Source organism: Fusarium venenatum (genome assembly GCF_020744135.1).
Source record: "Fusarium venenatum strain MPI-CAGE-CH-0201 chromosome Unknown EDB82scaffold_4, whole genome shotgun sequence".
In the NCBI taxonomy this organism is placed as follows: domain Eukaryota; kingdom Fungi; phylum Ascomycota; class Sordariomycetes; order Hypocreales; family Nectriaceae; genus Fusarium; species Fusarium venenatum.
This window is the reverse complement of record NW_027072132.1, coordinates 2,007,276-2,028,252: the sequence shown is the minus strand read 5'-3', so window position 1 is coordinate 2,028,252 and position 20,977 is coordinate 2,007,276. Positions and strand designations below refer to the sequence as shown.

Below are 20,977 nucleotides of genomic sequence, written 5' to 3'. Positions count from 1 at the left end.
ACGTTTCACAATGTTTCCTACAGGCATGATTGACGTTGAATAGTACATCGACATCTAAGTCAGCCATGCCAACATCTTGCATTGTTATTATGAACCAGAGTATCTCCTGTGTTGTCAAGTGCATGTTCTATCGTTTAATGTCTTCATGACAGGACCCTCAAGTCAAAGACCATTGACTCACAGGCAAACGCGGTAGGAACTCATTATTCGTAGGCATTCATGGGCTCGGTCTTGCTACTCTGACTATCTTCAGGGTATCATCCGCCAGCTCGTCGATTATCTAACTCTCATCCTCAAGCCTTCATAACGTACAAGTGCTACAGCCCGCACCCATGCACGGGTTGCACATACACAGAGTGAAGCCACTACCCCATTTGCGTACGTGAATACAGGTCACTTAAGGGACCTGCTGATACCAGAAAACGCCAATGCCATGCCCAATGCTCTCGTACCAAAGTGAACAGTAGCGCCAGCCACCAACCCCTATTCCATATATGCCACCACCAAACCGTAGTTTGATCGAACAGCTCAACTCACGCCTTTCAATCACTGGAACCAGGTTCCATATACTTCATTACGCTCATCATCTCGAAACCAAAGGTTGCCAAACGCAAGTGCAGACTCTTTAAAATCGCAATGTTCATTACAATCATCACATCATTGAGTCGTCCATCTCCACGTCGTCCTCGAAGCTCTCAATGGCTTCTTTGATCTGCTGGCTTGCCTGTGAACAATTAACGTTAGTGATTATCTAAATACAAAACATTTAGCTGGCTTACCTTGGGATCCAGGGCAAGAGCAATAGTAAAGTGCCTCACTGAGAGCTGCTTCTCGCCCATGCTTCTATATAGTTTGCCGAGAAGAAAGTGGACCGTTGCTTCATCTGGTGCCAAGTCCTTCAATATCATCAACTCCTTCTGTGCCTGTTCGAGCTGGCCAACAGCAAGTAGCGCTCTGGCCTTCTTATACCGGGTTTGGGCGGCGCGAGGGGCAAGCTCTACTGCTTTACTGTATGCTTGAAGAGCGGGCATTATCTGTTTCTGCTTCTCCAACACTGTTCCAATACAAGTGATCAGGACTGCATTGTTGGGATTGATGCTTTGAGCGGCATGGAAGTGCGTATAGGCTTTTTCGTATGCGCCGAGGCGTTCCTGAACCCTTCCGATACCATAATAGGCGTTGTAGTGGCGTTTGTCGGCAGATATCGCTTGTCGATATGCCGTCTGCGCCTTGTCATATTCTTCATTTGTAACATACTCGTGTCCCTGCAAGGTAAATGCGTATGCAAACTTGGGGTCCAGTTGGGTTGCTCTCTTGAAACACTTAAGAGCTTGCTCGTGATCGCGTGCTAATGACCAAGCATTGCCAAGTGCGCACCAAGCCTGAGGGGAGAGCCAGGCTGAGTCCACCAGTTCATGCGCTAGAAAGGAGAGATCCGTCTCACGTCTCAAGTGCCACAAGATCGTCGAATACACCTCCATATCCTCAAGGCGCGAAGGCGCTTGCACTCGCATTCTCCGGAAGAACTTTTCAGCCTCGGCGTATGAGGCCTGCTCGTAATGAGCCCGTCCCATCTGAGCGAGCACCCAGGGGGTGTTCTGGTGAGACACAGGAAGGGATTGGAAATGTTGGAGGCTCTCGGTGCATTGGAATCGAGACAGGGAATAGTATCCATTCGCGAGCTTCTTTGTAAGATCAAGTATCCATTTAAGCCCTTCTTCGAGCCTTGGAGCATCCAACTCCAATGTCTTGTGGACAGGTGGAGGTGGCGGCACGTCTTTGGGTTTTTGCACCTCGCCGTGATCAATCTCTACGTGAGCATCTTCAAGAGGCTTTCGATTACCACTGACCACACGTCCAACATTGTTGCCGCTGGAACCAGGTCGAACGATTCGAGAGATGGGGGGTCTCGCCTTTTTCAATTCCCTGGGAGCCGACGTTCCTATTGTGGTCGCGCTCGAGTTTGCTTTGGATGATGGTCGGAACATATTAAGCCTTGCACTACGCCGCGTTGTCGTCGGCTCGTCTGAATTTGCCGCTCGCTGTGCGGGATGTCCTGATACAGTCCGTTTCCTTTCCGCTGCTGTTATGGACGGTCGCAACGATGCTGAAGGTGCGGCGTTAGATGCGTCAGTCATTATGTTTTCTGTTGACTGTTCTTGTTGTCCCTTCTCTTGCGCTCTTGTGCGCCGGGAACCTATCCGATAGTTCATTCGTGGAGGAGCCTCATGTCCTTGGTCAACAGCCTGTGCTTGCCGTGTCCGGCGAGGTGGTGCTTGCGGAGGCTCGTGAGATTGACCGAGGCGGGATGACGTCGTAAATGATGATAATGGGCCTGAAGGCGTCTCCATGCCGTCGAAGCCAGAGCTACTATTAGTTGATGTTGTACCGCGCATACGTCCTTCCTGTATCTTTTGCATGAAGTCGCTTTTATGGATGTCCTGACTAGAATCACCATTTGCCAGCTCGATGCTATCAGTGTTATGACTTGAGCTAAACGGATCGTTTCCAACATCCACCACGGCATTTCTTTGCGACTTCTTTGTGGGCAGGTCGGAAGGGATTGGTACAGATCCTTCCCTTGTTATCAATGGATTCGTTTCCACGTCAAAACTATGGACGAGCGGGTCGTTGGCTTTGAAGATAGTTGGTACGCGAACCGTTACGCCAAGGTCACATAGAGCTGAGAAAGCATCCCACATGAAAGGGTTGAGCTGGAGAGCCTCCTCATAGCAGCTAACGGCCTTCTTCTTGTCATCGTAGCCTCGATGCAATCTTCCTAGGAGGCACAGTACTGCAGGTGCATCAGGAAGAGCCGTTCGGGCTGTCGCGCTGTGTTTTCCCAAGCTGCATTTTGAGGCCCAGAGGCTCCGAGCCTTCTCCAAAGCCGAAAGACCGTCCTTGTATCGTTCGAGTGCCAAACAAGCTTGAGCGAATACCCAGGCACAGCCCAAATGAGCGCCTCGATACCCTATGGGCTTGCTCACGTCGTAAGCAGAGCGATAGTCGCCAAGACGCAAATGGCATAGCGCATAGAGGTATGTAGACTCGCTGGACCTTGGGTCTTGTGCTGTCAAGCGTTCGGAGAAGAAAAGGGCGTTGTCGTACGAGGCGTTGTCAAGATGGTAATATATGACTTGTCTTAGGAGGCCATTAACGGCCGTCGGGGTAGGAGCCATGCTGGATGTTGCTGTCCAGCGACAAGACGTGTAGGAGTTTGGGTGTTCGGGAGATGAAGGCGCTGACGATGCTCCTTAACGAGGTATGCTGGCCATGAGACGTCGATGAATAAAAAACAAGATATGGGCTTCAGCGGGGAGTGACCGAATAACTCGCGACCGAATGAATGGTCTTTCTGTTTGACCAAACAATTATTTGTTGTCTGTATGGGCCGTTCGCGTGGGTAGCGGGGACAGTCGAGTCGAAAGAAAACAAAGCAGCCGTGGGTCGGTCACTAGCTGGTCGCAGTCGCTTTCGACTTCGACAAAGGAATTAATAATTAATGCAACAAAAAAAGAGATGGCGTACGCGAGGAAAGTCTTCGATTCGAGGCGATATTTTAATGTTGCAACCTAGGGGGCATGCAAGAGGTCGTCAAAAAGAATCGTCAAAGTCAATCGATGGCTGGCAACGTTTCGTGAACGGACGGGAACGGTGGGTCCAGAGCGAGCGAGGATGTTGATGAAGATGAGACTAAGGGGGAAGCTCAAAAGTATAGAAAGGATGAAGAAGAAAGACAAATTTCCCTGCTACCAGCTAATACGACTTCGATATGAGTTGCACATGGTATGAATTGCAAACTCGGTCTGAGCTTCAAAGAGGATGCGGTAAGAGAAGATGGAAGGTCCAAATCTGAACGTTAAACAGGCTTCAATGTTTGGTAGTGACGGGTTCCATGGCAAGCGCGCGGTACCTGCCTAGAATCGTGGATATACTTTGCTGTGATTGGTTCAGGGTTGCGCCTAGCAACGAGCCTCTAAGTATATGTACTTACAAAGACTCCTGACCCTAACCATAGCATAAGTACCTGTAATTACAGGTCTCAAATATATCTGCCACTGAGGTTTCGTAGTGCTACAACAGAGACATAGGTGCAAATAAGGTATTTTATGGAATCCAGATATATTGTATCCTTGATATGAACCCAGAGTGCTTGCTCAGGCATAGGTAAGAGCCCCCTTTTTTCGATTGTTACGTCAGTGTCCAGGGTTTCCTCCTTCCTGATAAAAGAATGATCGCTGATACTATGAATGCTAAACAATTAGGGATCGTCCAATAGCTACATCTACCCTTGAATTAGTCTTGTCTAGGTAGGTAGTTCAAAGTTGCGAATCAATACGGTCCGTTCAAGTCAGTATACAATGTCAACACAATGGCAACGTCAGATGGTAGTTTTGAATGGTAGAACACGCGGTTCTCAGATATTCATTAATCATGACTGAGTATCCTATATCCACCACTCTTGTTGCGGGCAAGATCCTGATGTTCCCATCATTCCCTTCCCTCACAATGCCAGGACACCACCGGGCTTTTTTACCACTGATTAGGACCGTGACCACATTTAAGCAGCGATGGTGACCTCAACCTCGACACCGGCCTCGACTGTAAACTTGTTAATTTTTCTGCAACTACCCTGACGAAACGGGATCCCTTACTGTTGACGATGACGGACTTGACAACCTCGGTGGGGGCGTGGAGGTCGATGAGGCGCTTGTGGACGCGGAGCTCGTAAGAGTCCCAAGTCTTGGAACCTTCACCACAAGGGGTCTTTCGGGTGGTGATCTTGAGGTTCTTGGTGGGGAGACGCACGGGGCCCTTAATGGTGAGGCCCTTGCTGCGAGCTCGCTCAATAAGCTCAGCGCTGACCTTCTCAAGAGACTGGACCTTTCGGCTGGTCAGGGTAATTCGGATGCGGTGGCTCTTCTAATGTAGGTGTTAGCACCGTCGCCATAGTCGCAATCGCAGTCGTAGGCGGGGGATTGTATCAACGTACGGGAGCATCACCGACTTCCTTCTCGTTCTTCTGGTGAGACATTGTGAATAGGCTGTCAAGACTCGGCAAAGGCGACTGCAACGGTAACGTGATGACGGCCTGGGAGGGATGAGGGATTGATTCCTTTTGTTAGTAGGTAGAAGAGTTGTTCACGATTTAGCCCCAATTCAAAAAGTTGTGCGCTTATCGCTTATCGTGCCTATGACCCCACCTATCTGCACGTGATTGTGTAGGTATCCAGTTTCTTGGATCTTGAACTTAGGTAGTAGGCATGAAATAGCAAGAACCGTTTTACTCAAAACTGAATGTCTGACAGGTACTTATGTGATAAAAGTTGGAGATATAGAACTGTAAACATACTTAGGTAGGTATACATACATGCTGTTACTCGATATGAAGTCTCATTTCATTACTTAGTGCTCTTGGACGAGCTTTACACCAGGATAAGGCCAACCCGAAGTCGGAAAGTGGAGGTGCCTATCAGATCACTGCAATTGAAGGCGATCCCTTGTCATCAACGTCCAGTTTCGTCATTCCACTTACTCACCAACTCAACACTCGAGCTTCATTTCAAACGGCTTTTCGTTCTCTTGTCTACCGCATCGCAAGGCTCCTATCGGCTTTATACGTGTAGCATACAACAGTCACAATGGCCCAGAAAGCGAAGAAGGATCGCGCCAAATCTAACGCCGCGGCGCTGAACAACCTCCACGTCGGCTCTCTTGTCATCAACGCCCTCTTTCTTCTCGCTCACTTTCTATTCCGTTCTCGATCTCTCTGGCTATACGGTCTCTTTTCTGTTCCAGCGCTCATCTGCGAGTATGTTCTCGAGTTTTCCGGCCGACCAAAGTACGACCCGACGACCAAGGCGCTGCGCACAGCTGGTGAAGATCTGTCCTCTCCTGGTTTAACTGAGTACATGTTTGACGTTATCTGGGTCACCTGGGCCTCTGTGATTCTCGTCACTTTCTTCGGAAACAAAGCTTGGTTCCTATGGCTTGTTCTCCCTGCTTACGGCCTGTACCTCGGAAGTGGACTGCTCGGTATGGGAAAGCAGAAGATGGCCGAGTTTCAAGGAGCTGGTGATGCTGGCGCCGGTGCAGCTCCCCCAGGCAATCGAAGAGCGCGCCGTGCTGCTTAATTAGGTCAATTGTTTCTATCTCTCTATCTACTCAGGCATCGATCGGTCTAGCTGTCTAAGTGATTTGCTTCGGACGCTCTCCTGTCCATCGCTCCAGGGTATCGACGTCTGCATTACGGACCAAAACATGAATGTGCTCCAGAGCGCGCACGCTCTGAAGGGCTACCCAATTTTTGAACCACAGCACTCGATCCTCTCCGTCTGGGCCAAGAGCATCAATGAAAGTTTTTTTTACAAAAAACTGAACCAGCGCTCTGCTCTCGGGCGTCATATCGCCAGTCTCGGGATCTGTTGGAATAGTTGTGCGCAACCATACGACAATATGCCGAATCTCAGGATCCAAGCCATAGGGCCAGTCATTAATCAGGACACGGTAGTCTGAAGGGTCTTCAAACGGAACAGAAGACGCAGGGGTGAAAGGCGGGTTGCCCCATTCCTTGGGTAGGCGGTTGGCGAGCAAGTAGTTTGTCATGGAGCCATACTCTGCTTTTGTTTCGGCAGTCCAAGCCATGTATCGACGAAGGTCAGAAGGCTTGCGCTTCAAGACTGATAAATTGTTCGCCTCTGACTGGTATCAATGGCAAGTCTCACAGCGGAAAGTAGTCGTCGAGTAGATGATCAACTAGAGTCACTTACCAATAATTTCCTTTAGCTCCTGCCAGTCATGCTTGTGAAATTCTTCGTCCGTTTGTGAAAGAACCCATTTATCAACATCAGTCAGCGGGAAAGGCGCTTCTTCTGGAAGGGATTCGCCCATTTTGGATGAGGGAATTGTCGATATGAACGAGCTTTGAGGATTTCTCTTTTGAATATGCCAAGCGGTTGGTATCGACAGCTCGTTTTGTAGCTGTGACGTAGATCCTGAGATGTTAAGCTCCGTTTATGGAGAAGATGTTTAAAACCCACTCGCTGTCATTGCCATGATCTGAATGCGGTGAGAAATTGGCCCCAACCAGATTATGTCAGCTGTTGCAAGACGACGAAATATCATTATCGTTCGCTCGCATTAATCAAGTGATGAGTTTTCCTTTAGGGTAAGGAGAGGAAATATGGATATTGAAGTTTAATAATTGAAGTCATCGCATCACATGTAAGGAGGGTTGTTGTTTACAACTATCTGTCAGGCTAGGCGGGTTTCCAAATCCCAGCACTTAAACCAGACGACACCAGCCCCTCCATCATCGATCTGATACCCGTCTCTCTCAACGCGTCAGGGATAGATCTTGAGATCTACTGCAATCTGTAGCGATTTGGTTACGGATACTCATTTTTATTTATTCTTTTACTTTATTTTACCCCGGTCAATTCTTAAACGCTTCTGTTATTAAAACACTTACTTATGTGTTGAACACTACCAGCCATTCTCTCTCGGACTTCCATGACCCAGGCAAAGGCTTCCTCACTATGATCCTCGGCCCTATAACCCTCGTTGACTGCGGAGTTTTTCTCATATTTCTTGCGCCTCAGCTCATATGGAACGCTGGATTCTTTCTTACTCTGTTCACGGCCCTCAAGGCTTTGCCATTTCTATGTGGGTAAAGACTCGCTGAATGTCTGTCACAAGTTAACTCACCTCACATGACAAACACAGTAATACAACTACCCTATGAATTTGTCACCGATCGTTACTTGACTCACCCGAGTCGACAACTCGCATTTACACAGACGGCCACAGTGTTCGAGGATTTCGTGATACGCTGCGTACGATATGCGTTTGCTCACATGCCCGCCAAAGTTGGGAGGGTCTTCTTTGGCAAATACGTTGCACTGCCATTCACTCGGTGGCGGATGCTTCGACATGGCTACATCAGGTCTCCAGTGCACTATCGAGAGTATAATATAGGACAAGTATGCCTTTTGTTTCTAGTAGCTGGCTGTTTAACTAATAGATAACAGGGAGCTATTCAAACCAAAGGTACCTGGATTATGCACCGACCAGAGCATCCTCCGGATTTTGTCCTCTATTATGTCCATGGTAGGACGCGGAACTCGTACAATTCTTCTCTACGTAATACTAATTGTCACAAGGCGGTGGTTTCCTGATGGGTTCAACTTACTTTTATCTCGAGTTTCTTATGACCTGGCATCACCTCCTGGTCGAAGCTGGATTCAAAAACCCGGCCATATTTGCGCTTGAATACACTTTGGTGCCCGATCGAGTATACCCAAGACAGGTTCTGGAAGCACTGGAAGGTTACAAGCATGTTCTCGAAGTTGTCAAGGACGCCTCCAAGGTCTGCGTCTCAGGCGACTCAGCTGGTGGCTCATTGATCCTCAGCATGCTGCTCGAATTGGGTGCCCAAGCAGGCAGCCAGGACAAAGGCGTCAATTCCGGTATCCGAGGTAACCTTACTGATCTTGATCCACCACATCTACCCTTGCCCCGAATGGCAACACTTATCTCGCCATGGATAACCCTCATGTCGAAGTTGCACTATAATTCCAAAAGTGACTTCTTGGACAAGCGTACTCTGTGGAAGTATGCACAAGAGTATGCGGGTGAAAACATGATCCAACAGCAGCCAGCCTCCCCCGGAAATTGCATCGACGACAAGCTCTGGAGAGCAGCCAGTCCTGAACGAGGATATTTTATCATCTTTGGGGAAGAAGAGGTCTTTGCCCCAGATGCTGAAGACTTTCTCAAGAGACAGGCCAAAATTGGTGTTCAGGCCGAAGGACAGAAATTTGATGGGGGCATCCACGCATGGCCAATAGCCTCGCTGTTCCTTTCGAGCACAGAGGAGCGGCGACTACAAGGGCTTCGAACTGCTGTCAAGGAGATTAGAAGACGAATGTTTGAGTGGGGTACATTGAACGGTGATAAAGTGTAGCAGTCAGATTAGATCAAGTAAAAATTCACAGACAAGGCCTGTAGTTGGTGAATCAGGAACCATAGTGTAAAACTCGGCTTCGTCCTCACCAGGCCTGCTCAGAGATTAAAGCTCAACTTGTATCATCATAAACACGTGTAGAAACAGAGTAGAAATATTGATAAAAGAAGAAGAAAAACATTTAAACTTACATGGCATAGAACGGAATGCGTGCCTGCAGGATGGATCGCTAGGTGGCGTGTTGTGTTAATAATACGGTAGATAGTTCAGTCGATACTGGCGCGAGCTATGGATGGAAGGCTGAAGCGTCTGGGACTGCGAAGGCATCCAGGCCATGCCAGCTACTTCAGTGTCTGAATCAGCGCTAGGTTTCCGCGCATCTTTTGGAGGAGTATGGAAGGAATGAACTCCACCAGCGCGCAGGCGCATTGTGCGGCTGATGTGAGGCATAGATAGCTCAAGCCATGTTATGTCTGAGGTTGACGATGCAACTGCAGAAACAAGAAACTTTCCTCTAAGAAATATAGCACCGCACCATAGTTCTGAGGATTGGGTGAGGTAGGAAACCTAAGTTCAAGTTCAAGTAGACGCAGTGTTGTAAGAATGAAATTATCATTGATGAAGAACTAAAGTTCCTATCCATACATGCGAAGGTTGGTAAAATGATGCTCATCTATGGTGTGGGGCACACGTGGTAGTCTAAACATTTGGATTCCAGCCTCTCTACAAGGCAACAGGGCAGGTACCTAGCTGAGTAGGTTGCATAAATACTACCATGGCGTACTGTAGCGCAGTGTGGGAGCCTGTAGATCCCGTCCATGGGCGGTTCCTTACAGAACCCGCCCGGACAGTTACTTATTGTATGTGCATGCCCGAGGATCAGCTTGAGACGACGCCGTCTCTGATTTGGTGTTTGGCGTCAAGTCACAAGCCTGTATCCGTCTCGTAAATACAGGAGACATCCCTCCGCCCTCCATCTGCACATATAAACGGCCGGCATTCCCTCGTTTCCCCCGCCATCTGCCGCCGCGTTGTCGAATACCATTGCCGATTACTGACGCCTCTTACCTCCGCGATAGCGACGCATGACCACAGCCATCGCCTTCAGTTATTACCGGAACTGGGTAACCTACAGCCAGGCTGGTTATATGATCCACTGCTCCACCCCGAGGTTCAGGTCCAACATTACTGTATCATTACATTATCCCTTGCACTCACTTACACGCTCATATTTTATACAGATCAGTCCCACCAAAGCAAATATCCACGTCTATTAAACGCCCTCGAGTTATCGGCTACCATACTGTACACATCCTTCATGTCACAGTAGACCTCTTTATTATCACCATCGTTGTCGTCATCATCATTATCATTAACAACCAGCTTTAAACATCCACACCACCAGTTCGATTGAGGCTCAAAATATTCTTCTTGATCACCCGGCTTACACGCGCATTGTTGCCTTCCGAACCTTGTTTCAACCCGCTTACTACTGCCTCCACCAAGAGTGTTGACAGAGCAGATCCAATTGCTGTCATCTTGGTTGCAAGGGGTTGTCTTACATAGACTAGTAGCCCGTCCCCTCCTACTGCGCTGCAACCAACCGCTTTGCAACAGTTGAAAAGGCAGCAATTTGTCGTTTCTTCCTCGTCTGCGTCTCTAAGTCTTACCTTACCCGTCAGGACGGCCACACTGCATTGTCGACCATCGCGTCAAATTAGAGCACATCGTCATTCCCAAACCCTGTCAAGGGACGGGAACCCAAGCTTTCTGATTCGTGAACCAAACTCCTTATTTCCCCTGTCCATTACGCACGGCTCTTATCGGCACCCGTTCAGCTGCAGCATCTAGCCTTCCTGGCAAACTAGTCAGTGTTTGGGGTTGTTGTTCGTATGATATATTAGCCCAGAGAGTTCCCTTTCAGCTATCGCTTTGTCTCTTGACTCCTTGTCCCAGGCTCTAGGTTCCCATCACATATATCTCAGTACTATACTCGGATGGTCGCGCTTTTGGTTGAATAACCAAACAGAGCACAACAGCCAATACAAAGACTCAACCCGGCCCATCGAACAAGCAAGTCATTGACTGTTAGTGATCTGGTTTTCAGCTACCTACTATTTTGTTGTGTGTCTTTCTTTTGATCACAAAAGGAAATTCCAAAAACACAAGTCCAACGGTGAAAAGCAAATCACATACAGCTTCGTGCTTACAGCACCTTGTTCTGTGACGCAGACTCGCATCACCCCGCTGTTCTTTTGTCTGTGCCGCCAGGCACCTTGTCATCCGCAGCATACAGCGCTGCTCTTTATTATCGACGTTGATCGGCTCGTGTACAATAGCCGTATATCCACAAAGAGGATTTCGTTCATTAACTGGCTTCCTGGTGGACTTTAATAATTTTAGCCCGGCCGCTTCGGTGTGTAAAGCCCCACCATAAACCCAATCGCTCCGCAGGAGAAAGACCCAGACAAAAAAATTTATTATGTCTGCCGACGACAGTTATGCCCCCAAGTCTCCGGACCTCTCCTCTTTTTACTCAAACGGTCCCACTCAGGAAGAAGTACATCATCCACAAACCGACAGTCACTTTAGGCCGGGATACGAATATAAAGCAGAGTCCCCAACCTACGCCAGATCTGTTTCTTTTTCTTCCTACGTTCCCCCTTCTCCTCACTTCAACAATACCAGTCGTATCTCAGCCGATTCCACGTACCATCATTTAGAGTTAGACTACCAAGAACGTTCTGCGCAACCAAGAACTTCAAGACCGGAATATCAGCCCTACCCATCGCGACATTCTTCTATCCCAGAGCACTATATCTACTCTACACCGGACCAAAGAAGACTTTCCGGTTACGACTACGAGTGTGATCCTGCCTATTCGCATTCACATCTACAACAGCCTCAAGCGCGACACGCCTCGCTCGGCCAAGCATACCCAGAGCAAACTTCCAACCACAACGCGACCACATACGACACGCCCTTCCCACTGCTGACCGCAGCTGGTGATCTGGAACGAACTTCTACGTTTGGCGCTTCACCGTTCGATAACAATATGCCTCCGCGCAAAGCCGCGCCCCCTGCGGCGCCTGCAATCGACCCATCTCCCGTCCGAACCAAATTCCCCACAGCCAGAATCAAGCGAATTATGCAGGCTGACGAGGAAGTTGGCAAAGTTGCGCAGCAAACCCCGATTGCCGTGGGCAAAGCTCTCGAGCTTTTCATGATTCAACTCGTGACGAAGAGCGCCGACGTAGCAAAGGATAAGGGCTCGAAGAGAGTTACTGCATCAATGCTCAAGCAAGTTGTTGAGACAGATGAACAATGGGATTTCTTACGTGAAATTGTTAGTCGCGTTGAGAACGAGAAGGAGGGCAGCAGGTCCAAAGCTAAGCAGGAGAGCTCAAGCGATGAGGAAATTGAGGAACCCAAAAAGAGAACACGCGGTGGTCGAAAGAAGAAAGCGACATAGAGGGTTGTGCTTTGGCCCTATGTGAAGGATTGTTGTGTAAGCATTTTGTTGTTGTTCTTGTTTTTTGGGACGTGTCATGAGAAATAATGATCAAGTGGTTGGCGTTCGGGAGGACTCGCATCGAGCCGGTGTTTGGCGCTACGGAAGACAGTTCGTCCCATAGCTTTTGTCATGTTATTTGAAGCTTGCGTATCATTATACGTTTATGGGATGGATATGATTGTTACTGGTGTTTCGCGGAATCATCTCCAGTTCAAGCAGCCATATAGAATTTCTCGGAATATCATTATACTCCCTTGTCCATTAATCGCTTGTACTTGATAAAAGAATGATGGTTTATGAATAGTCATATGGAGCAAGGTTTGGAGGGTTGTCAAGTAAGTCTATGTGATTTATTAAAGGCTAATGTGACTTCGTCCCTCACTTTGTGGCTAAAAGTCATTATGCGATAAACCCGAACCTTATTCTCGTTCTACTCTCTGTGATCGGTCCTCTTCAATTCCGTCCTTTTTTGTCTTGGGTTGATTTTACCTGTTGTTACCCTGGAGTACCATAAACCACTGACGTAGGGTAACTGACGTCAGCAACGAACCTCCAATTGAGCAGCAAACTATAACAGGGAATTTAATTATGCAATAAACTTGTAGATTGAGGGCATGTAAGAATTGATATAATTATATGTGCAGGACATGCTACTTTTGTACTTTAAAAACTGGTTAATGAGACAATCTCTATGAAGAAAATATGGAGAAGGATATGGCCCTCCGAGTCGCCAAAAGGGTCCATGCATAATATGCCCATGCGGTCTCAAGTCCAATTCCAGGACAGTATTCCAGTCTAGTGCCCCCAGGCTTGGCTCGGCCTCAGGGGTGCAGCAAGCTGTCTCATTGGACTACCAGGAGGGTTTCCTTTATTTCTCAGAGGTGAGCTCTTAGCTTGAATCACCTAAAGCCAAGTGGCCAGCTAGATAGTATTATTCCCACCCTTGGTCCTCAGCGATACCGCCGTCCTTTGAAATTATCCACTATTATTCTAAGACGGATGGACGCCTTTAGTCTACCTTACCCGCTGCGACTCCTGTAAATCCTCCCACTAAAGAAGGCAGACTGGGACGGTTTCGTCAACATCAACCAACTTTGTCACATGAATGGCCTCTTGATTTCGTCCTCTCGCTGCAGCGCCAACCTTTAGCTCTCCTAATCACATATTATAGGAGCATCCCTTCCGTTCTTTTCAATTATTGTACAAACCCTAGATGACGAACCGCCAGCTGTCCATTACAGGCGCTTGCTCCCCCGCGTAAACCAATGTCGTGGGACCTGCTTCAGAGGTTCCTTGAGTCCGACGTCTTCAACTCCAACCCCTTTCTCCCCGTCTCCTACCTCTCGTGAGTTTCTTACAACCCCCTGCACGCCCTCTACCGAGTGTTGATACTGGCCACGTCCCCTACTTGACCATCTCGCTTCATCCGCCGTCTCCGACTTCGCCAATCGCTAATGCCACCTGTCGCAACAGCCGCTACGCCGACCACGTGGGGATTCACTATGTTCTCTGCCAGAAGCTGCGCCAGTTTCCCTACGAGGACATCGAGTTCTTCTTACCACAGCTATGCCACCTTATAATCAGCGTGCACAATGAGTCAATGGCATTGGAGGAGTTTTTGATGGACTTGTGCGAGGAATCCGTCACAGCTGCGCTGCTGGTACGTGTAACTATGCTCAACTTAGCCTTTGACATGGAATGCGAGAACCACCACGTCATGGACTGTACGGTGGCAGAATACTGACAATTGTATGCGCAGACTTTCTGGTTGTTTCAGACATATCTCCACGATTTATCGTCCAATCCGTCATCTGACTCGTTTCAAACATGTCGCCGTGTATATAACAAGGTCCAGCATATTGTCTTTGGGCTGGCGGATACCGCTCGACACGAGAAGATAACCGAGAATGTTCTGCCCGTTACGGTCCTCTCTAGCTTCGTGCTTGCTAGTGTTGCACTGCCAATGTTTCCGCAGTGGGCTGGTCCTCTCGCAGTTGCCCAGGCCCGCAAGCCACAGCCCGTCACTAATGACACGCAGGAACCCAAGGAGAACACTAAGCCCTCGAGGGCACGTACGGTTACAGCAGGGAATTCACGCTCAAGGCGCGCTCGAGAGAGTACTCGTACCTTCAGTGCGCCGGACCCCAAAGGATCTAGGGACTCTTCTCCCAAGCCTGCCCGTAGTCCCCAACCGCCGCCAGTGATCATCCCACCCCAAAGATCAAGGACGCCGGCTAACACGACTCGACCGTCTGCCCTTGAGCTGAGATCGTTGGAAGGAGCCAAGCTTAGCACATCTTCTCTCCCACTTCCGTCTGCCCGGCCTCCGACGAGACCGACGACGCCAGTTTCAGCAGATCCTACGCAACGTCCGATCGACAATCCCAACAGGAGGCACTCGCATCATGCCAAAGCGATTCTTGCTGTAAATGACCTGTCCCCCGTACAAAAGACGAGGCTTCTGAGGCAGCATTATTTCAGGTCGCAAACACAATTCTTGACAGCCTTGGAGGGTATCTCAAATCGATTGGTGCTGGTTCCTAAGCCTGCTCGAATGAGCGCCCTTCGCGCAGAGCTGGCTTTAATATCACAGGACTTGCCAGCCGAGGTTGATATTCCGGTTATTTGCCCTCCGACGCTGGTTAATGGATCACCTGGAAAGAGCCGTCACCATCGCATCGTACGCGTGAACCCCGCAGAGGCGACAGTGCTAAACAGTGCAGAAAAGGTCCCCTATCTGATCATGGTGGAGGTTTTGAGGGACGATTTCTCCTTTGACCCCGATACGCCTGAAAATCACCGGCTTCTGAACACTCTTCTTGGAGGCACATCTCGAGCGAAGCGAATATTCGATCTCTCTGACTCGCCTCGCCTCTCGCCTACAGTCAAAACTCCAGAACCCGCACTAGATAGTGTTTTTGAGCCTGCTTCCGGCGACTTGGGAAGCTCACCATTGCTCAAAGGTATCGACGAGTCACCAGTCAGGGCTACTACACAGCCTGCACAAAGTCAGAATGCTCAGCGTCTTCCCATCGGGATTACACCATCCACTTCGACATTGGACTTGACGACGCCACGATCATCCGGTACAGGAACATCCCGATCCAACAGCCCGGGACCCATTTCGCGAAGGATGACCCTGCCAATACAGCGAAGCACGCCAGCCGACCAGCCTGATTTCTCTGCTCTAGCTACACACATGCGAACGGCTTCTCAAATGCTTGCACAACTTGAGGCTACTAGCGGGAAGCGCCCTAAACAGGAGGTGGCTGCTATTAGAGCTAAGATCATCGCTAGTATGCAGAGTCTTGAGGAAAAGAGCTTCGACGTCGATGAACAGGGTCCAACCTTCGACACTATCATCGCCAAAGCCAGCACAACTCCGATCCCTGTAAACAATCCTGATTTGGAGGAAGATGCTCAAATCGACCCCAACCTCAATGCCAGTGCGGGCCGCGAACGAATGGAAAACGATATCAAGACTGGTGGTGTGCAACGTCGTGGTGATCGCGACGACCCTAGTGCGGCCGTCTTTGGTGAGGCTTGGGAGGCCAAGAAGGAACGAATCCGCAAATCCTCACCTTATGGTTGGATGAAAAACTGGGATTTAGTGAGTGTCATTGTCAAGACAGGAGCGGATCTTCGACAAGAAGCGTTCGCTTGCCAGCTTATCGACGTATGTCACAAGATTTGGGTTGATGCTGGCACCGATGTCTGGGTGAAGCGCATGCGAATACTGGTTACAGGCGAGTCATCAGGTCTCATTGAAACCATTACGAGCGGCGTGTCTCTCCACTCCCTAAAGCGAAGTCTTACTCTCGCTTCCGTCGAGTCTGGCCAGAATCCTCGCAATCGTATCGCGACCTTGAGAGATCACTTCCTGAAAGCTTTTGGCAAACCAGACAGCAAAGATTTCCGTGCCGGAGTTGACGCATTCAAGAAGTCTTTGGCGGCATACAGCATAATCTCCTACGTGTTGCAGCTCAAGGATCGGCACAACGGTAATGTCTTGGTAGACAGCGAGGGCCACATTATTCATATTGACTTTGGCTTTATGCTTTCCAACTCGCCTGGCTCTGTTGGCTTTGAAGCTGCTCCTTTCAAACTCACGCACGAATATGTCGATGTTTTGGGTGGACCCATGTCTTCCGATTTTGAAGATTACAAGAGACTCTGCAAGCAAGCTTTCCAAGGTTAGTCCTCTCAATGGTTTTTCACAGGGAAAGATGATTAACATAAATTGTAGCTTTACGTCGCTCGGCAGATAACATCATTGACTTGGTAACAATGATGGGACATGACTCTAGCATGCCTTGTTTCGCGGTTGGTATTGCTCAAGTTACAAGCACTCTCCGGCAGAGGTTCCAACTCCATCTGAGCGCGGAGGAAGCAGAACATTTTGTGGATGATCTCGTCGCGAAGTCGTTCGGTAGCTACTACACTCGACTGTAAGTAACCGCACATTCACATTATTTACGCCTTACTGACATTCCTGTAGTTATGACACTTTCCAATATCGCACTCAAGGTATATACTAGACAAACTCGGCACGATCAAGACTCGACAGGCAGGCATCGACAGGTTTCAACACATAATGAAAACATCAACAAAGAACTAGGTGTTGCATTGGGATAATTCGGGAGCATATGAGATGGCGTTGCGGACGATAGAAATGGCTGAAACGCCGACATACTTCGATGCGAGTTTTTATATGATAACTGATGGATCACAAATTAAAAGGAAAATGACAGAGGAAGGAGTTTTTTACCCATCAAGGGTTAGAAGGACTGCAGAGAAGGAAGAGGAGGAAATGGATATAGCAATTGAAAGCTGCTTTCAACGGCTAGAAATATAAACATTTTTGAACATCATATTCCCTCGTATATTTATACATGTCATACATATCACAACAATCGAGTCACAGCAAAGAGTCATTGAAATGCCTGGTGTTCTTTTTTTTCCCTTTCGTTTTTCTCATTAAAGACTTAATTAAAGACATTGCACACAATGCCTACAGAAAAGTAAAAGCCAGCCTGCATGTTATCTGAAATGCATGTTTTTTTCTACCTCGTTCCATGTTGCAGCACCCCAATGAATAATTTTATATGTATACCCAGCATTTTGAATGCAGCCGCCTTTTCCCTTGGTTTTTTTGTTACTCGTACATGGTACCATATGGTATGCATAACCGCCAACACCTGATAGTAATAAAAAAGAAAACTTACGCCCATTTCGCAAAGTGACGAAAACAGCGGTAAAGTATAAGGGGAGATGTGGAAACAGGGAGGAAGAACAGAGCGTGCCTTCATCTTCTCCGTACTTTGGTGGGTTTCCTCAGGGATCGCTTGGGTTTCTAACTCCATCGATCGCCTTCTCTCTCTGCCTCGAGCCTTCGCATTCTCTCCTCCTCATCGCCGCCGTTGATGACCTCACTTCGACGAGCTGACGTTGAGGATCCGGTCCGGCGTCCTTTGCGTGAGCCCGTATCACCGCCATCGTCACCACGGTTACGCTTCCAACCTGTCATGCCTGCGATGCGTTGCGCTTCTTTGAGTAGACGTTCGCGATCGCGAGCTTCACGTTCGAGAGTGTGAGGATCCTTGCCTGAACTTTCGGTTCGACTCACAGAGTTGGCCTTCGTGTCGTTATTGCGAGGGCCAGAAGGAGGCTTGGGATCCTTGTCGTTGGAAGCAGTCCCAGCGTCGGTCGATTGATGCCTGCTGCTGTATTTTGAGTCACGCTCTCTGTCACGGTCCCGATGACTCTCACGATCTCTGTCCTTCTCCCGGTCTCGGTCGCGATCACGTCGGTCTCTATCCCGATGTCGATCTTTGCGGTCCTTGCGGTCTTTGTCGCTGCGATCTCTGTCCTTGTCCCGACGTCGCTCGCGATCATAGTCCCTATCTCGATGCGAGGAGCGATGCCCGGATTTCTTACGATCATCACTACGATGGTCATCTTTGTCCTTTTCTCGATCCTTCCGCTTGTCAGAGTCTCTATCACGGCGGCTGCGGTGGCTGGATCGTTTGGACTCTGCTGGCGAAGTGGAGCGGTTTCGACCAGCATATCTGTCGTCCCTATCCTTGTCCTTATCCTTGGAACGGGAGGACTCTTCGTCATCGTGGTGATGGCGTCGGCTTCGGTGCTTCTTGCGCCGGGAATCGTCATCGTAGCCATCATCCTCGACGGACTCCGAGCGGTAACGTCTACGTCGACGAGAGCTTTTATGCCCTCTGCTCCGACTACGACTCCTGCTGACGGTACGAGATGCAGATCCCGTATGGTTTTGATTTTGGCCGTGGTCATCACGTTCTCTATCGTGCTTGTCATGATCGTGAGACTGATCTTTGCTATGCTCACGTTGAGACTCTTGGTCCTTATCTTTCTCGCGAGCATCAGTACCAGCACGGCTAGGGGCTAAAGAGTTACTCCTGGATCGGCCTCGTTCGGCTGGGCTGTCTCTTGCTGAAGGGGTCGACTTGCCGAGCGGAACTTCACTTCCAACCTGGTAACCACGAGCTCGAAGATGATGAAGACTTGTGTTAGGGAGACCTTGCCTCATAGCCTTGGGGCCAGTTGGCGCATTCAGCGGAACATCTGGAACCGGAACTGGACGAACAGCAAAAGTACCAGGTCCCATGTCAGGTGTAATGGAGGAAACATCGCCAGAAACCTCATTTCCTGTGGCCTCACTGGATCCATCGGCTTGTCCTGTATTCGAAGTCCTCGTCTCATCAGCTCCTTCAGTGCCGTCCTTTTGAATTGGCTGACCATTCTCATCCACTTGCTGGCCATCCGCATCAATGCTGTTCTGGCCATTCTGACCGGACCCGTGCTGAGGGAACTGAGCTTGATCCTGGTAGTGGGCGTTACCTCCGAATTGGTAACCTCCACGGCCGTAACCTCCATAGTAACCACGGCCTCGGCCTCGACCACGTCCGAAATTGTTGCGACGATAGTCATTGAATTGACCATAATTACCTTGATTGTATCCTGTCTGGAATCCTGAGTTAAAGCCCCCGAAATCACCTGTTCCCATGCCAGGACCATTTTGATTGTAATTATTCTGGTCGAAATTCCACGACTGAGAACCGTTCCAGTTATTATTGGAGCCTTGGCCAAATCCACCCCCAAAGCCACCCATGCCGTTCATGCCCATGCCTTGAAAGCCTCCGTTCATGTACAGGTTCTGCATCGTCATCGGATCCATGCCCATGCCCGGCATACCTTGTATAGAATTAGCATCATTTTCATGTGGCCAGTTGACTTGATATTATGACTTACCCATCATGGGGAAGCTGCCGAAAGAGTTCGGCGCCATACCGTTTTGCATAGCCATCATCATCTGCATCTGGTTGAAATCACCAGAGCCAGAGAAGCTGCTATTAGGGAAGTTGCCGTTTGTGGATTCGGACTCGGGCTTCTCTTGATCTTCCTCATCCTCGCCATCTCCTCCTTGTTGGTTCTCATCGCCTTCGTCTTCGCCGTTCGGTTCTCCGGTGACATCCTGCTTTGTTAGAGTCTGCTCGTCGGGGTTTTGAACGCCGACCTCCTCTACACTGCCTTCAGCAGGCACATTTTGAATGTCGCCTGCTTCGTCATGCCCGGGAGCCTTAGTGGTAGGGGTATTGTCATGAGAGCTGATGTCCTGCGAGTTGTTAGATGTAGAACCTTAAAGACATGATCAATAATTTAGATGTACCTGGTTGGCGGGTTGGGCAGGAGTACTCTTAATGTTTTCGGCCCTGTCAATTTGATTCGATGGCGCGTCTACTCCCGAATTATGTTCTAGAGCTGTCTCGACCGCAGACATTTCTGTATCTGGAAGATTCTGTTTCGGTGCTTCGACAGGTGTTGCGGGCTCTGAATTTTTGTCTTCCTTCGGCCGACTCGCTTCGCGCTTCTTTTCCGCAGTGCGCAAGAATACTCTTATGGTAGTTCGCAGTGATTTGTTGGGATTGCAGTCTTCGGCGGACAAGGGCGAGTGTTCGCAAACAGGGCACGATGCGGGTAGATTGGACTGGCCTTGTCGTAGTTAGTAACATTCTTTCGTTGAAAAGCTTTCGAGAGGCAGATCGCGTACATGATTCACAGATTGCCTGCTCGCAGCAGGGAAGACGGTAAGCGTTGACCGCGAGTTTACTACAGATCGCGCATCGCAGCTTGATGGGAATATCGTCGGGGGCAAGAGAGCTGGAAAAAAGAAGTTATTAGCTTGGCTGCTGGCGCGACCGATCAGGTTCCTGTAACATACCGAATAAGCTCCGCCTGAGCTTCTGTGATTGTTGACGCCATTGCGAAATCTTGGTAACAGCTCCAAAGCTGAGGGCAAAGCCTAAGACAGCCGAGGAAGCGTCATGGGAAGGTTGTGCGCGGGAAGAAAAGAAGAGACGGAGGTTGAGGAGGAAGATGTACGCAGCAGGGCCGATCTTTTTTGGTGGTGCCTGGTGCAACAGAGACACAGTGAGTCTGCTTTTAATCGGCGACACGTGAGCGCG

At 49.2% G+C, this 20,977-nt stretch overlaps 8 protein-coding genes across 8 annotated transcripts; 4 read left to right on the top strand and 4 right to left on the bottom strand.

The window, feature by feature from the left end:
* Positions 1-207: 207 nt before the first annotated feature.
* EDB82DRAFT_300128 (uncharacterized protein) lies at positions 208-3,340 on the bottom strand. Its single transcript, XM_065607432.1, has 2 exons — positions 780-3,340; positions 208-724 (listed from the first exon to the last, which is right to left on the bottom strand). Exons 1-2 carry the CDS (start codon positions 3,177-3,179, stop codon positions 653-655), a joined length of 2,472 nt encoding a protein of 823 aa, XP_065463261.1. The 5' UTR covers positions 3,180-3,340; the 3' UTR covers positions 208-652.
* A 1,221-nt stretch (positions 3,341-4,561) lies between these two features.
* On the bottom strand, positions 4,562-5,035 carry EDB82DRAFT_529200 (40S ribosomal protein uS10; the record flags this gene model as incomplete). Its single annotated transcript, XM_025737510.1, has 3 exons — positions 4,562-4,602; positions 4,656-4,923; positions 4,994-5,035. 3 exons carry the CDS (start codon positions 5,033-5,035, stop codon positions 4,562-4,564), a joined length of 351 nt encoding a protein of 116 aa, XP_025592363.1.
* Positions 5,036-5,176: 141 nt separating this feature from the next.
* EDB82DRAFT_300034 (uncharacterized protein) lies at positions 5,177-6,162 on the top strand. The gene is made up of 2 exons (XM_025737508.2): positions 5,177-5,357; positions 5,411-6,162. The coding sequence occupies exon 2, from the start codon at positions 5,643-5,645 to the stop codon at positions 6,132-6,134; it is 492 nt and encodes a 163-aa protein (XP_025592362.1). The 5' UTR covers positions 5,177-5,357; positions 5,411-5,642; the 3' UTR covers positions 6,135-6,162.
* A 27-nt stretch (positions 6,163-6,189) lies between these two features.
* Positions 6,190-6,891, bottom strand: EDB82DRAFT_479830 (uncharacterized protein; the record flags this gene model as incomplete). The annotated part of the gene is made up of 2 exons (XM_025737507.1): positions 6,190-6,680; positions 6,771-6,891. 2 exons carry the CDS (start codon positions 6,889-6,891, stop codon positions 6,190-6,192), a joined length of 612 nt encoding a protein of 203 aa, XP_025592361.1.
* Positions 6,892-7,245: 354 nt separating this feature from the next.
* EDB82DRAFT_300105 (Alpha/Beta hydrolase protein) lies at positions 7,246-9,149 on the top strand. Its single transcript, XM_065607431.1, has 3 exons — positions 7,246-7,982; positions 8,031-8,049; positions 8,163-9,149. Exons 1-3 carry the CDS (start codon positions 7,713-7,715, stop codon positions 8,963-8,965), a joined length of 1,092 nt encoding a protein of 363 aa, XP_065463260.1. The 5' UTR covers positions 7,246-7,712; the 3' UTR covers positions 8,966-9,149.
* A 2,298-nt stretch (positions 9,150-11,447) lies between these two features.
* EDB82DRAFT_529196 (uncharacterized protein) lies at positions 11,448-12,437 on the top strand (the record flags this gene model as incomplete). The annotated part of the gene is made up of 1 exon (XM_025737504.1): positions 11,448-12,437. The coding sequence occupies one exon, from the start codon at positions 11,448-11,450 to the stop codon at positions 12,435-12,437; it is 990 nt and encodes a 329-aa protein (XP_025592358.1).
* A 960-nt stretch (positions 12,438-13,397) lies between these two features.
* On the top strand, positions 13,398-17,408 carry EDB82DRAFT_512751 (kinase-like domain-containing protein). Its single transcript, XM_025737503.2, has 5 exons — positions 13,398-13,824; positions 13,953-14,139; positions 14,239-16,672; positions 16,726-16,927; positions 16,978-17,408. Exons 1-5 carry the CDS (start codon positions 13,745-13,747, stop codon positions 17,015-17,017), a joined length of 2,943 nt encoding a protein of 980 aa, XP_025592357.1. The 5' UTR covers positions 13,398-13,744; the 3' UTR covers positions 17,018-17,408.
* A 424-nt stretch (positions 17,409-17,832) lies between these two features.
* EDB82DRAFT_561312 (uncharacterized protein) lies at positions 17,833-20,912 on the bottom strand (the record flags this gene model as incomplete). The annotated part of the gene is made up of 5 exons (XM_025737502.2): positions 20,734-20,912; positions 20,563-20,672; positions 20,182-20,504; positions 19,764-20,127; positions 17,833-19,706 (listed from the first exon to the last, which is right to left on the bottom strand). The coding sequence occupies exons 1-5, from the start codon at positions 20,772-20,774 to the stop codon at positions 17,833-17,835; spliced, it is 2,712 nt and encodes a 903-aa protein (XP_025592356.1). The 5' UTR covers positions 20,775-20,912.
* Positions 20,913-20,977: the final 65 nt, after the last annotated feature.

Coding starts and splice junctions, on each gene's coding strand:
- EDB82DRAFT_300128 (XM_065607432.1), bottom strand. CDS start 3,179: ATGGCTCCTACCCCGACGGCCGTTAATGGCCTCCTAAGACAAGTCATA. Junction 725..779: donor CTCTTGCCCTGGATCCCAAG/GTAAGCCAGCTA, acceptor AATTGTTCACAG/GCAAGCCAGCAGATCAAAGA.
- EDB82DRAFT_300034 (XM_025737508.2), top strand. CDS start 5,643: ATGGCCCAGAAAGCGAAGAAGGATCGCGCCAAATCTAACGCCGCGGCG.
- EDB82DRAFT_300105 (XM_065607431.1), top strand. CDS start 7,713: ATGACAAACACAGTAATACAACTACCCTATGAATTTGTCACCGATCGT.
- EDB82DRAFT_512751 (XM_025737503.2), top strand. CDS start 13,745: ATGTCGTGGGACCTGCTTCAGAGGTTCCTTGAGTCCGACGTCTTCAAC. Junction 13,825..13,952: donor CTCCCCGTCTCCTACCTCTC/GTGAGTTTCTTA, acceptor CTGTCGCAACAG/CCGCTACGCCGACCACGTGG. Junction 16,673..16,725: donor CTGCAAGCAAGCTTTCCAAG/GTTAGTCCTCTC, acceptor CATAAATTGTAG/CTTTACGTCGCTCGGCAGAT.